The sequence below is a fragment of the Carassius auratus genome, unplaced genomic scaffold (assembly GCF_003368295.1).
Source record: "Carassius auratus strain Wakin unplaced genomic scaffold, ASM336829v1 scaf_tig00009130, whole genome shotgun sequence".
In the NCBI taxonomy this organism is placed as follows: domain Eukaryota; kingdom Metazoa; phylum Chordata; class Actinopteri; order Cypriniformes; family Cyprinidae; genus Carassius; species Carassius auratus.
Genome location: NW_020524006.1, coordinates 1,086,476 through 1,102,673, shown reverse-complemented (window position 1 = coordinate 1,102,673; position 16,198 = coordinate 1,086,476). Strand labels below are relative to the sequence as shown.

Genomic DNA, 16,198 nt, shown 5'->3' with positions numbered 1-16,198 from the left:
TTTCCATTGTTCTACGGCCCCAGTCAAAACTATTTAAAACAGTTTACCATGATTTTAAAAAACTACTTTTAAAAAAAGTGAGCCAATGTTGGTTTCTTTATCAGACATGGTTACTTTATTTGAGAGGAAACGTATGTTGGATGCCAATCGATTGTCTAATCATCCCTTCTCCAGTGAGTTATTAAAGGCATCTTGTTGTTATAGGCATCTATTATAGTTATTATAATAACATCCTGTTACTATAGGCAGTTATTATAGGCATCTTGAAATTGTTAACCCAGTGTCATTTTCAATTTTGGATTATGAAACTGTTAATTTCCCAAGCTTATACCTGTAAGGTTAATTATTCACATGGTTTAGCTCTAGAACTGAGATTTGGAGCAGGGCTTTATATATCAGGGTCAAAGGTGGTGTTAACCTTTTCAAAACTTACACATGGCCTTGACTTGGGTTTAATATTACACAACTTAATCATAGCATAAAAAGCCTATTCATACATTTAATTTTTTTATTTTTGCTATTTGCATTTGGCTTTTAAAAGCAGCTTTTCCAAGTATTAACTACAGAAATTACGACAAAGAAAATGTAATTTAATATTTGGTCCCGCTTTATATTCTGTATTCATGTCAAAAAATGAATTGCTCGGTACAATGTACTTTTTTTGATGATGTTGTATTGCAAAACACTTCTGCTGCTATTTAGGTGGGACACAGTTAAGGTTGGGAACAGGTTTGTTATTATGGTTATGTACAGGGCAGGGCAAGCAGTGTGATTATAGATTTAATTACAGAAATATTTAATGGATTAAAATGTTATTTTTTAAAATCTAAGTACAGAATAAAAACAAGTGTGTACATAATATGTACACTGGTTCAAATGATTCAGTTAAATGATACACTGTAAAAAAAAAAAAAGAGTTGCGTCAACTTAAAAAAATAAGGCAACTTATCGCAAGCGCTTTTTTGAGTAAACTTAACAAATGGGGACTAAGGTCCACCCAACTTAAAATAACTTAATATCACAAGTTGTCACAACATAAATAGTCATGTTAACCTAAAAAATATCAGAACAAAATATTTTTTGTTTACTGAACACAAGGCCTATTATCTACATTTAGCTGACGCTTTTATCCAAAGCGACTTACAATTGCTATATATGTTTCAGAGGTCGCACACCTCTGGAGCAACTAGAGGTCAAGTGTCTGGCTCAGGGACACATTGGTGTCTCTAGGGCTGTCAAAATTGCTCAAAAATGAAGTTCGAATATTCCCTCTAAAAAATACACGAATATTCGAACTATTCGAACATCTGGTTGCGCATGTTGTCAAAGACGCATGACCATCTATACGCATGACCAATTTTTTATATTATTCAAATAGTTTAAATAAATGAAAGACCATAAAACGGGTCAAATAACTTTTTGATTCTTGTGGCATGAAGTACCTTTCAACATGTATTTAATATTTTTGTTTGTTTTTAAAGGAACTATTATTTGAAAATTACTATATTGCGAATTTTAACATCAACCTAATCCACTAGGCAAAGTTACGTCCAGTGGACGTCTTTTTATGTCTTTGCAGACATTGAAAAGACGCCCACCGAGGAGACAGAATGTTTTTATGATGTCTTTTTTAAAAATGTTTTTTATATCTTCTGTATGTCCAATATTGACGTTCACAGATCCTCCTTACAAGGTTCTGTGACTTTATATCTGTCAGATATCTAGAGAAGCTCTTATTGAGAATTAACAGAGGTTTAAATGTTGATACTTGATTCATTCGAAGTCACCATTGTGGTGGACAGTGTTTGGTTTAGTTGGGATCTTGGTCCAGTTGCTTCTTGTGTTAGCTTGTTTCTTGCTGCTTTAACGGTGCATTAGTGATTGTCACTCTTTATGATGTCTCATTTTGCCGCGTTCATCTAGTACGTGTCTGTGGGAGCATCACAACAATCTGTGACGCTGTATAGGAACTCACTCGGCTAATAGCTGAACTGATTGCTACCTCGCTCTAGGAAATCAATTAATTACTGTTATAAATACAAAACGTCACTAAAACCTATAATTCTCAGAATCATTTTTAATGTTAAAAATATTTGTCGGGCACCCCCCAAAATCCAAAAATGAATTCTTATGGGGGGTCCCTAATTACTTATGGTCCGGGCCACCCCGCAGATTTCGAACGCTGTATATATGTATATATATAGCACCCCAAAAGTTCTTTAATGTGCTCCTAAATTTTTCGACTCCTTGAAAAAAAAAGTATGCAACAGGCCCTGCGGATGTTTTTAAATATAACAGAATTATATTTGTTTCTAAATGTAATTATGAATTCCTCTTTAAATTTTAAGAGGAAGATGTGCTTCCTGTGTTGTCCTAAAGCAATAGCCACTGATGCAGACATGTTCAGACACAGTCAGCCTGTTGACACACAGCAAGAGGAATTCATGACACTGCGAACAAGCTCAAACAAACACCAAGGCATGCTCACAGACACACACACACACACGGTCTTATAGCCTCTACTGGACACAAGCTTTGACTCCCACATGAGTCACTGTCTAATTCTGGGGGCACATATGTAATTATGCTTCATTGGTGAAATGTGATTGGATCAGATGGCATGAACAATACACATTCCGGACTTTCACTTATCAGATGGGAGCTTATAGACAGGCTCACAGACCCACAGGTGCAAAACACAGTGAAAACAAAGAGCTGCACAGGTCAGTGGGTTTAAGTAGAATTCAAGGCCAACAGCAATGTGCAAGGCTGTGGAGAGATGCAGGAGGACGCGAGAGAGGGAGAGACTAACCATGTCTGATTTGAAGTAGCTCAGTGTATTGTCATCCAGCATGAAATATCTCCTTTTCCAGTTTTTCATCTAGAGAAAGACAGAAAGACAGAAATCTCTGTAAGAGATGCCAACCTAGATGGAAATTTAAATCATGTAGGCTGTATGATTATGCATTTGGTGAATGACAGGTGTTCATTCTGGATCATATTTGATATGCACATTTTTTTAATTCTCTAAATAAGTAAAATGATCATGCTGAAAAACCCGTTGTACACGGTTTTGTACAAACGATTACACTTTTTTTTAAGGAAGTAAACGGCCTTTTAGTACAATTTTAATAACATCCCCCTTTAGGTTGTGGTACACAAGTCTTTTTTCTGTGAAATCTTTACTGGTTTTGATTTAGTAATATTGCAAGAAATATTTTAAGATAAACACTTACTTGATTGAAGCAACATAGATTTTACCTACAGGTTTATCTAAATATCGATATTTTAGATTTTTTTTTTTTTAAATGGGAGTATTAAAAATTATACATCAGGTTTTAAGGAATATTTATTTGTCACTGTATTGCATTACATTGTGTGTTTTCATATGCATACGTTTTATTTAGTAGTCAGCTATTTTGTAATAAACATCTCAATAGCTTACATTTCAAATAAACAGAATTCTATCTTACTTTTTGGCCATATAAATATCAGCAACTGCATAAAAGTGTATATTTTCCCTCAGTTTGGCCACTAGAATAAATTTTTTCCCACCTTCTTCGAGTATGAGCTATGTATCTTCCTATAACATACTATATAAGCCATAAAAGTCTGATTGATGAAATATGATACTCAACAAAAAACTAAAATACAAATTTATTCTGTATTTCTTACTCACCACACCTCCCTGTTTGACACAATATCCAGCTTTAATGACTGACTGGTCTTGGTTACTCCGGCTCAAGTAATACGGCAGCTGACCGGGAGGTTTCCTCTGCACACTCCTGTCTGCACCATTCTGATCCTCGCCCTTTTCCTGAGAGCCAGTGCCATACAACAAAGTTTATTACATCATCCTTTTTATTCTTCTTTTCTTTTACATCAGTAATGACAATCAGTAAACATATGTTACATGAAAGTGGTAATCATATAGCACCACAATATATATCAAAGTATAAAACAACTGATATAATGCTACTGCTCAGTGTATCTTACAGAGTTTTGTTTTTGCAGTGGAGCCCCCTTTAATATATGTTAATGTGTCATGAGGTAAAGTGACCTGTGTGGTGGTGATGATGGGCACTCCTGCAATGATTTCCGTCTTGTAGGACACTTGTTTCATGGCACCTGATGTGTCCACACAAGCTTCTGTTGTATTATGCGCCACTTGCTCTCCTGACTTCGGCACCTGCAGAAGAAATGAGAAAAGACAAACAATCGTAACAAATCTGTATGCGACAGCTGCTTTCTTTATAGGAGTATTTATATAAGTTCTATACTTAAAAAAAAGTCTGACAAGGACCATCAATTCTAGATCAAACCATTCCATTCATGAATATTTTCATTTAGAAAGGACACATTACATTAATCAACAGTGACAAAGACATTTATAATGTTACAAGATTTCTATTTCTATTTAATACATTTAAAAAAAAAGCCAGCTATCGCTGAAATACATTTTAAATACATAAAAAAAAAAAATAATAATAATAATTCACAATATTACTTCTGAATTTTTGATCAAATAAATTCAGCACTGGTGAATAGTATTAAATACTTTTTATTTTATTTTATTTTTATCTTACTGATGCCAATTACTCTTTCCAATGCTGAATAATAATAATAATAATAAGTAGAAAAGTTTGCAATGCTTTTCATGTTGTTGGAATAAAAAAACTCAACAAAACTAGACATATCCCCTCGGAGTAAATGAATAATTTGTCTGTCTGGTCAGTCCGATACAGTGATCAGCCTGACACTACAGTAGCTTCTTTGGGGATGGCAGTTCATTGTTTTGTGCCTTCAGGCTAAAAACACATCCCTGATCAATACATCATCATTACACATGCTACCTCTGACCCATAACAAACTGTCAGTTGTAATCATATTAGCATGTTAGCATCCAACAGCAAACACATCGTGCACTGCATGATAATACTGCCATTAACATTCAAAGAATGTTGTTATATTAGGAACAATTCAAACGTATTTGACAGACAATTCAAATTCATGAACGATTTAATTCAGTATTTTTAGGCATGCATTTATAAGATTCTTTTAAATACTTCTAATCTACTTAAATGAAAACAATCAAATGAGTAAAATTAGACCGTTTCATTCTACAAGAAAATAATTGTGAAGCTGCCATGCAATAGCATTTTATAGAAGTGTAGTGACGAGTGTCATTTGCTCATGGGATAATTATTGTATTCCAGCAGTCGTAAGACAAGATCAGACACGAGGTGCTCGGAAAGCTTTTTGGAAGGAAAAACATTACCTACATGAAGCTGTGTGGAGTGAATGTCTGTGTGAGGCATACTAGAAAATGTTGCAATACTGTGTCCCATTAATGAACCCATATTCAAAAAAATATGTATGTTTATGTATGCATGTCTTTTTTAAAAGGGGTCATATGATGCAATTTCAAGTTTTCCTTTCTCTATGAAATGTTACAAGCTGTTCGTGCATAGATAAGATCCCTAAAGCTGCAAAGACTAAAGTCTCAAACCCAAAGAGGCATTCTTTATAAAAGTTGAGAATCATCCAAGCCTAATGTTCATGCAAAGATAGAAGGCTTTAACTTTGATTCCCGCTGTAGCATTGATGCTGCCGCCATCGCCATGTTGTGGAGACACTGTGTACAAAGGCTGTTTCTATAAAGTGAATCAGTTCCAACTTTGAAGGACAGACTGGCACTTTTGAAAGCCTGTAAGTATGTTTCATATTTAAAGAATTTGACACTGATGATTCAAACGTGAGTTTTGAGCAGTATAGAGTAGCACTTGTTTGTAATTTCTCCGATCACAAATGCAGACATGGTTTTATGTTTACACGGCGCGATATGCAACGCATAAAATGGCAGTATAAGTCATTATAATCAGTAGTTATGTCCTCATTAAATACAACAAATACCTCGTTAGTAATAGGTCTTATTGGTTTTTGTCTCGTCGCGCCGGGACACGGCATCACAGTATGGTAAAGGCTTGAGGTATTCAGCCAATCACGAAGCATTGGATAGCTGGCCAATCAGAGCACACCTTGCTTTTCAGAACGATTAGCTTTGTAAAAATTTACACGTTTCAGAAAGTCGGGTCATATGGGAGCAATAATAATGTACAGTATGTAGAAAATAATGTGTTTTTTGAACCTTAAACAACAGAGCAAAGGTCTGTTTAAATGCAGACGGGAGCTGCGTTTGAATTACGGTCATTTTTTTCCTAGTTGTAGTGATGTTCACACTGGTGTGATGCCATTTGAAAACTTTAGAATCAGCTGCAGGGCGGGATTTGCGCTGAACGTGGAGACTTCCGCCACTTAATATGTTTGTGTGGAAACACGAAAATGTACCGATGTTCCACACACAAAATATTGCATTCGGTCATTCGGTGCACACGTGCACCGTACCGAAAGCCCTGTATTGAAATGGTCCGGTACGAATACACGTACCGTTACACCCCTAATATATACATATATATATATACTAGGGCTGCAACTAACGATTATTTTGATAATCGATTAATCTGTCGATTATTTTTACGATTAATCGGTTTATGTACTTATATTTTAGTTTTTTCCATTTTTTCCCCAAGTAAATTATTAATAAAGGGTCTTTATCATTCAGCATAGATTTTTAAGAGATTTTAACCATTTTGCATTGTCATATCCTCATCAAAAATATACCTGGAGTTGTTTTATTATGTTAGTAATCCTTTGTCGAACTCTTCTGCAATCAAAACACTGACCCATACTCTAGCAAAATTCACAAGGAGATTTCAAATATTGTTTTCACCATGGCAGTCCTTAGAGCTCCTAAAGTAGTTTAACATCCCAAACAAAGCTTAAGGAATCTTTGAGAACATATTTTCATGAAGTATAAGGATAAAACAGAATAAAATTGCAGTGCATTGTATTTTATTATTTACTGGGAAAAAGCTTTATAGCTTATGCTGTGAAATTGTAAACAATCCTTCGGAAAAAAGTGCCAATGGCATGAAACCTGAATGGAACTCACAATTTAAAGTAAAATCCATCAGAAGGTTGTCCAGAAAAAAAAAAATTGGGACACACACAAAAAACCTGCTGTGTGAAAAAGAGCAGTGAATACTTAGAAAAGAAGTGCATTTTAAATATACTCAAACATTTACCTCTCTCATTCAGTCATAATTAGGCTGCAAGTCTGAATTATGAACTGGTAAACGACAAACTGATCACATAACATGTTTGTAAAGCTTTAAATGTTAACTGTTAAAAAGCAATGTTATCAGCTTTTACGACTAAACATTTGCAAACAACCTTGTACTGGAGAATCTGCACAAATAAAATTCTTAGGGGCCGTTCACATAATCGCACCTAAAAACGCGTGGAAAACGCTAGCTTTCTCCTTCTTTCCAAAGCGCTCGGGCAGAAGCGCCCCTGAGGCGTCTGCCTTTGCTAAGCAACCATGACGTGCCCTCTCCATGAAGACCCGGAAATTTCAGCAAAGGATAAATGGATGCGGTGTGGACGCACCTGGAAAAACGGGCGCATCGCACCGCGTGCGTGTCGCGACCGCGTCGCTTCCATTATGAGAGTGCATACTGCGCGCCTACATAGGAAATAACGAACTTGAGCACGCAAAAGACACGATATGTGAACGGCCCCTTAAACAGTTCAGTAGTGCAGAGTTTACAGGTTACTCTTCATTTTGAAGGCTCAAAGTAAAGTACTCCCACTTCCCGCTGAATGCTGCAGAGACGCTGTTCGGGAAGCACGTGACATAAAACGAGGCCAGCTATTGGCTATTCGCTACTTCACCTGCTGTACTGGCTGAGTAAAACCTCCGGTGGCTCATTACTGCCACACTTTGGTCACCGCAGATTTGAAATATGCACGAAATGAGCCGCTTATGGCAAATAAAATTTATTTAGCGACAAATCGATTACTAAATTAGTTGACAACTATTTTAATAATCGATTTTAATCGATTAAATCGATTCGTTGTTTCAGCTCTAATATATATACCGTATTTTCCGGACTATAAGTTGCACTTTTTTTCATAGTTTGACTGGTCCTGCGACTTATAGTCAGGTGACATGACATGAACCAAGAGAAATGAACCAAGGGAAAACATTACCGTCTCCAGCCGCGAGAGGGCGCTCTATGCTGCTCAGTGCTCCTGTAGTCTACAGTGAAAACATTAAGCACGCTCTCGCGGCTGTAGACGGTTATGTTTTCTCTTGGTTCTTGGTTCTATATAAATACGACTTATAGTCCAGTGCGACTTATATGTTTTTTTCCTCATCATGACGTATTTTTGGACTGATGCGACTTATAGTCCGAAAAATACGGCATATATATTTCGCCAACACAAGCAATTCATAAATTAAAAGCCAATAAATTAACATATCATAACATTTCTCTTGTTTGATTGTTCACTTATCTTAATTGTCTATGGCCCGAGATGCTGAAATAGGCCAATTGTGTCCGTTCACTTACAGGATCCAGTTCTCCAAAATCTGCAGTTTGGGGAACCATCTTAACTCTTTTCTGGTTAGTAAGAGGAATCTGATCCAGGATCAGTGACTTACTGTGATTTTGGTGGCGTTGTTGAGTGCACTGACCCACTCCACTAAATCTTGCTTATCATTCGCCTGCAAGTAAAACTTCCTCATTCCAGCGTTGATGACTGTGGGAGGACACAAAGATTTATATTTAAAGAATTTGGAGATGATGATATAAATCAAATTTTACTGGCATTATGGATTTGCCAAAATGGATTACATCTCTTCCTGTCTAAGTGTGTGCTTCTAGGCCTGAACAAGAGTGCTTTCACACGACCACTTCTGGTGTGCATCCAGGTTTCTTTGAGGTAAAAGTTTGGTTGGATGATGTGAATACGGTTTTACAAACTTCCGCACCAGGGTTATTATAGTTATAAAAACAATTTCACTCCTTGAAATAAAATAAACATTAACTTGAGGAAAAACTAAACTAAACTAAACAACAACGCATTTAATTTAAGCTATTTGCCAAAACAACATTTCTCATTTTCAACTTGATGTGCTAAAATGTCTAAAGCTAAAACTGTAATAACAATATACATTAAAAACATGTGTAGACATTAAAAACAAAAATATTAAACTTTAACTAAAATGAAAACATAAAATTTCAAATAGCGAAATACTAGTAAAATCTATAATAGTATCTCAGTAACTAAAATAATGCTAAAACAACACTTTCATCCAGGAACAAAGCATGAAAACAGAGTCCACTTGAAATGTGAACTCTGATACTTTTCAATGCAGATATGAATGCAATTGGCCTAAACTGTGGAAGTGAACCGCTATTAATGAGGTATGATTCAGTCAAACTGTGTGAGTGTGTGTGCACGCTCAATTTCCTGATAATTGGGACTGCATACTACAAACTGAAAGATTGTACTTCTCATTTCTAAATATGTCACTGTTAGTGAACCGTAACAATTAAAATCTAAAATGTTATGAAATGTCTTTACAAGTCACAAAAACAACATCTAAATTCCAGTTAAATCATTTTCTGTGCAAGTCTAAAAGTGAAAACTCTCACATCCCTTTAGTGCGGCTGGCTAGAGAGGCAGTTATTATAGTAACTGCGTTTATGTGGTCAACTTAACACATGTAAAAAAAACCCAGCTGTGATATCAGATTCAATTTTATTATAGTAGTATTTCATAATATTGGTAAAAGTACAGACTCCATCATAAGTTAAAGAACAAACAGGTGTTCACTGGGCCTGAATTACACCAGGAAGGTCAGACTAATACTTTATTAAACACTTTAGAGTATGAGATGCAATGTATGACTAATTTTAGCATTTGTATTATGTTGCTCACATACACTCCTGACACTGGCCTCTCGTCTAACTCCACCGGGTAAAGTCCCAGAAACCCCAGTGTGTGATTGTCTCTGGCTCTGATCTCAGAACAATAGCCAGGGTCAGGGGTCATGGTCTAACATGCCCTACCTTCCGTGTACTGCATCCTCAGAGTGACGTGGAGAGAGAAACATCACTTTCTTACCTAAGCAGAACTCTGCCTTTGGACGCAATTTGGTGGCATCGCTAACCTTTAATGACAAAATATGACCAGATGAATAATATTGTACCCATATGCAGACACATATTTTAAAGTGCATGAAAACATTTTCAACATAAAAAAAGAAGCTGTTTTATTATACATAAGAGTTTAAATCACATGGCGAGCCATTACAAAAAATGTTATAAAAAATGCATAGTTACTTTTCTTAAGCCACATTTTTTTACAAATGTATCATTCATGTCTGTATGAATATATAAAGTTGGTAATAACTAGTCATCATTAGTCAGAAATAACAGATCAATTACAAACCTTGGATATATATGTTAGTTTGAGGGAGCCGACACTGGATGTTCCTTCTGGAAGATTCTGTAGAATCAGAGGGTTAAAGTAATTAGAGCTGAAATTCTGAACAAACATGTACAGAATACATTTATGCCGAGTGTACGATATTCTCCAAAGTTGTAGAATTGCACAGGGGTCTATGAAAGTTTTAGCACACATCTACAGATGCAGTTGGGTAAATTATTCAAAGTCAGACGTGGCATCAATAAAAGATGCTGGCTGGAGCTACTGACTGAGTCTTAGATAAAGTGATTGGTATAGAACCTGCAGCAGCCAAGAGAAAAGAGAGAATCCATTAAAAGATACAAAGAAAGAACATGAAGAATCAAAAAAGACAGGTCCTGACATGGGCACCTCATCAGTGAACTTAGTTCTGGTCATGTTTCACCTGAGGTTTCCTTATTTACTCCAAGCTAATTGACATTAAGGCACTGAAAGCATCAGAGCAGTTAATGTCAAAACTTTCTCTCTGATCCAACTCCAAAACAACCACATTAAACCAAATTGCAAATGAGTGCAGAATATATAATAAATAGTTGCTTATTAGTATGCATATTACTAGCATACCAGCTTTTATTAGTACCTATAAAGCACATGTTAATGCCTTATTCTGAATGGCCATATTTTAGGTCCCTTAAAGCTGCGGTAGGGAACTTTTGACGCTCTTTTTTTTTTCACAGATTATCTGTCTCATATTCTACTGTCAGAACATAATGACAGGTTTAACAAATATGTAAAAAATATATATTTACAAAAGTTACCTACTGCAGCTTTAATCCAACCACATATCTAAACTTAAAAGCAGGGTAGGTGATTTGGTTCAAAAAACATTTTTTGTTATGCTGGATGAAAGTCTCTTCACATCGTGATAGAAATCACAAAGTTAAGTGGTCTAAATTTATTTATATTATCTGTGGAAGGCGTAGGACCAAAATATTTTTGTCCAATCATATCTGATGACATATCATGCGCAGACATGATACGTCATCAGAGCGTCCCATTATTCTATTGCAGACCGAGCGAGAATGGAAGGTAGGGCTGCACAATTAATCAAATTTCTTATCGCGATTACAATTACGGATGTCACAATTACGTAATTGTTCAAAGTCCACTTATGTTATTATGCACGCTTAACATGTTATCTTTAGGGTTTTTCCATTGTTTTAGCTTTAGTATAACATTATGATTCCATTCCTATTTTTTTTTTTTTTTAGTATAATTTACAGAAGAAAATAAACCAATTTTTATTTGACATTTGAGGCTTAATACTATAGAAAAGCACTAAAGAGCTCTGTGTCCACCAAAGCGTTTTTAGCCAGCTGAAAATGCCAGGCACTCTGCTGAAAATGCCCAGCTGCGTTTCTGAAGCTTAAATTGGGTGGAGCAGGCCGTTGCCATCTTGGCAGTGCATCACCGCGTTCACTCCCGGATAATTGAAAATTAGCAAAAAGGAAGGAGCTGGTTGCTGAAATCACACCCACTTAGCTCAACCGCAGTGACAGCAGCGGCAGTCCACCTGTCACTCAAGTTGCCATGCCCTTAATTATGCAAAACTTTAAAGCTTAATATAATTTAAACAGATGAGTTATTAAAAAAAAAAATGCACCCCCTCACAGTTGTCATGAAGAGCAAAATTAACTATATACACTGTAACAATGTACAAACTTCATAATCAAGGGAAGGAGGCGGGAACCGCCGAACATTCAAATGAAAGCTTTAATAACAAAATAAACAAAAAACAGCGTGACAGCCCCAAACGGACGACTACCGCGCACAAACAAAAGACAAAATAAAACCCAGGCCTGGTCCTATTTCGTCCTTCACTGCCATCACTCCTCTTTTGCAGCCTTCCGATCTCCTCCGTGGGACACAAGACCGGTGAGTGGTGCAGCTGTCGCTCATTTCCAAGTCACTCCACCGGCCTCTCTCCGTTCCCACGGTTCTCAGCCCTGCCCCACTTGTCACATAGACCAAAACCACTTTTTGCAGCGCTCCCATTGAGAACAACTGAAAAAAATACGCTAGCCGTGAGGAAAAACACTTTGGTGGACACGCGGCCTAAAGGTTTTTTGTTTGGGTGTGTTCTCGCTTGTTTATTTTCATATAAAAATACGGCATATAGAGGCATCAAATAATGGTAAAAACATCAATTTAAATTGTGATAATCGTAATTAATAATTGCAATTACAATTTTAAGGGAATAATCGACAATTATGATTATTGTCATGATCATGCAGCCCTAATGGAAGGCAAGTTCTTTCACTGGTGAATGAGAAATGAGGTAATCCGACAGCATTACATTCAACCCTCCACCAATGCCATCTCTCATTGTGTTGCTGGTTAGCCTCTGGTCTGCCTGTTCACTTTCATGTGTTTTGGAGGAGGCGTGGCTTTGGATGGTGATTTGCAGGGAGGGTGGGTTCTTATGCTTTCAAAGCTAACTTGCTATTGTTATCCTCTTTTAAATTGCCTACCCTACATTTAACAACTTTTTTATTAACTATTAATACGCAGCAATTTAGGAGTTTAGTGAGCTAATGGTTAGTTAATAGTGAGAAGTGTTCCCCAAACTAAAGTGTGAATATGCATAGGAAAATACACATACAGTATATGAGGGACATAAGACATAATGTACAACAAATTGTTAGTTCTATGCAGTTGTTCAAACAGAATGTGTTATTGTTATGAAAAAGACAAGACGTAGGCAGTACAATGGGGAAAAAAATTAAGATTATTTTTCATCAAACTCACTGTAATTACAATCCTTGTAAGTTCCTTCCATGTAACTCAGTACAGTTAGGAACAATTTAGTTTGCGAGTCTCAGACGAAGACAACCTTACAAAGGTGCAAACTGCACAGCAAAGCAAAGTGTGGCCCACACAGATGCAAATACATTTACACACGTACAAACACTGTTCTCGATCTGAATGGTTAGAGTGGTCTGGAAGCAAAGACAGATCAATGACCTCCAATACTTCATGAGATTATAAAGTCCAACAGAGGCCATGGCACTCATATCCTTTACCCATATGCTTATGGAAAGTGAAACTTCTCTACGCCATTAGCAAAGTTTCAAAGGAAAAAAAAGTAAATGTCTGTGCAGAAAGTTCACAAACTGATGATTTCCAAACCTTATAATGATAAAAGGTGTGTAAGAGAGGTAATGTTAGTATCACACAATGTTTTGCATATCAACATTCGGTAACACTTTAGAATAAGGTTCCATTAGTTAATGTTACTTAATGTATTAATTAACATGAACAAACAATGAATAATACATTTATTACTGTATTTATTCATCTTCGTTAATGTTAGTTAATGAAAATACAGTTATTCATTGTTAGTTCATGGTAATTCACAGTGCATTAACTAATGTTAACAAGCACAACTTTTGATTTAAATAATGCATTAGTAAATGTTGAAATTAACATGAACTAAGACTTATAAATGCTGTAGAAGGATTGTTCTTGCTTAGTTCATGTTAACGAAAGTAGTTAACTAACATTAACTAATGGAACCTTATTCTAAAGTGTTACCCAACATTCTAACTGTGATAGCAGTAAAAGGTTAACTGTGGCTTATGGTTTTCCTGCTTCTGACAGCACTGACTCAGTAGTTCTCTACAGTTACTGCCCAAAAGCCACTGAGACACAACATCGTCTTACTGGAGAACTGTGGTGTGCAGTATATCTACCAACATGGGTTCAGTAACTTGGGATGGAAATCGTAAGAAATTCATGGTTCTACTGCCAGAGTCCCTTAATGGTCCAATTAACTTATCTTTTAGGCCTAGTTCTTTTGAGTAAGAAATATTTTAGACAAAAAAAAAAAAAAAGTAATTATTATTGCATGTTGTGCCTTCAGTAGTCTAATGCCCAAAATTATGATTTCATATTTGATGTTTTTGGTTCACTTCGAGATCAGACACGATAAAATTAATAACTTGCAGTTAAATTAGTAAGTCTGATCATTTCAGCAACCGCTATTAATTAATTTAGTAACAATATTTAGTGTTTTAGATTTACTAAAAAGATCATAAGAGTTATTTGTTTGTGAACTGGACCACATTAGTTGCTGTAAGTGTCATACAGTAGATTCTGTTGTGGAGTTTTTGTCCACATAGTTGGAAGAATCCACAAAAACGGAATGTTATGGTAATACTATTCTGATATATATAAAATAATAACAGTAATAATTTTTGGTTTGATTCCAAATCTTATCCGTAACACATACAGTATGTGAAACTTAACTGGGCCAATTACTAGCCCCTGAGGAACACCATACTACCATATTTTATAAAATTACATGTTTAACATGTAACGACTTCAACAGAATTATTAAAACAAAAGGAGGCCTTCAGATATAGAATGAAGACCCCCTGCATTTAACAATGCATTGACAGGATGAAAGAAATGAAGATGGGTACCTGAGGGTTATCCATGTACCACACCAGGCTGCCCTCCAGTGTGTCCAGAATGAAGTAGCGACGTAAAAACTTGCCGCTGTTCTCTAATTCTTCTATGTCTAGAAAGCCACAGATCCGATTCTGACGATCTACGTACGGCATTTCTGAGACTAAGCATTACCCTGCAACACAAAGAAACAATGCTCATTATAAAGGAGATGAGGACATTAGATGAAGGGTAGAGAAAGAGGTGGAGTGTGGTAATTAAAGAAAATTTGGAATCTTCATGTGTAATCATCTGGCAAAACACTGGTGATTATTTCCTATGATGTCATCCTTGGTCATTCTCCATGGAAGTGGCACCTACTTAATTTCAGACCTCTGTGCTGATGAAAATCCTGTCAGATGAAGCTGCATTAATATAAATGACTTGACTGTGACATTACCACAGCTGAAAATCTTCACCTGCAAAGACTTGTGGATTGTGAATGTCATGAGGGTGAATAATTTATGCCTAAACTTTTATTTAGACGTAATAAATGTATTTTATTTTTTTTGATGGAGTGGGGGGCTGTTTAATGGTGGACAAACAATCAACTGATGTGTGTTTTTAATGTCTTTGGGATCTCTAATTTAAATTTCTAATATGTCTTTCATTTGCCATGTAATAAGCACTGTGCTGTGATACAGGTGTATGATCTTAGAAGGCGTTTCAAGTCCAAGCACTCAAACTTCAACACACAATTTCCTCCAGGCTCTGTTACTCACTGACAAAGTACAAAGCTTAACAAGCTATCATGGTCATATCATGTTTCTAGAAAGAGAAAGCTCTTTCAGCCCCACTCTTTGTAGCATGGGTACTCAAGAAAAAAAGAAGAAATCATTCATTGACTCAAAGGCTATGAAAGATTGTACACTAACGGTGTAGAAGAGATTGTGATAAAGATAGAAACAACATTTATTAAAAATAAACACTGAAAACAATGACAAAAAGTTAAATACTAGCATTTGTGGACAAATAAAAGAAGGTGGAGACAATGTTACTAGCTGTGAATTAATGAATCAATAAGAAAGCTGTCTTTATGTCTTAATTTTGGATGACATAATTTCATGAAAGGACCACATTTCACAGGTTCCGATGAGACATGTCAGCCAGGTACAGTGATTTACTGCTACATCATAAATGACAAATAGCAAAATATTTTGTGGACTCAGAATGTTGCTTTTCTCCATGGCTTCTATCACTAGAGAACGGTCACATTTCTGTCTCGAATGCATGATGAGAATTTCATGGCTAAAGTGTGTTTTATGAGTGACAGCTTCCATAACTTTAACAGTCTTAATCTGGGATTACAGTGATGGGATAAAACCAGTGTTAATTTCGTTGACTAAATATT

General features: G+C 36.0%; 1 protein-coding gene across 7 annotated transcripts in view; it reads right to left on the bottom strand.

The window, feature by feature from the left end:
• LOC113072479 (pleckstrin homology domain-containing family A member 1-like) overlaps window positions 1-16,198 on the bottom strand; it is a 40,450-nt gene that overhangs the window by 12,699 nt on the left and 11,553 nt on the right. For all 7 annotated transcript variants that reach the window (XM_026245467.1, XM_026245468.1, XM_026245466.1 and 4 more), the window contains exons 2-8: window positions 14,823-14,983; window positions 10,363-10,419; window positions 10,036-10,081; window positions 8,567-8,664; window positions 4,061-4,189; window positions 3,680-3,817; window positions 2,813-2,881 (exon numbers count right to left, since the gene is read on the bottom strand). In XM_026245467.1, the coding sequence (XP_026101252.1) occupies window positions 2,813-2,881; window positions 3,680-3,817; window positions 4,061-4,189; window positions 8,567-8,664; window positions 10,036-10,081; window positions 10,363-10,419; window positions 14,823-14,963 (678 nt within the window). In that variant the 5' untranslated portion in view covers window positions 14,964-14,983. The remainder of the gene's footprint in view (window positions 1-2,812; window positions 2,882-3,679; window positions 3,818-4,060; window positions 4,190-8,566; window positions 8,665-10,035; window positions 10,082-10,362; window positions 10,420-14,822; window positions 14,984-16,198) is intronic.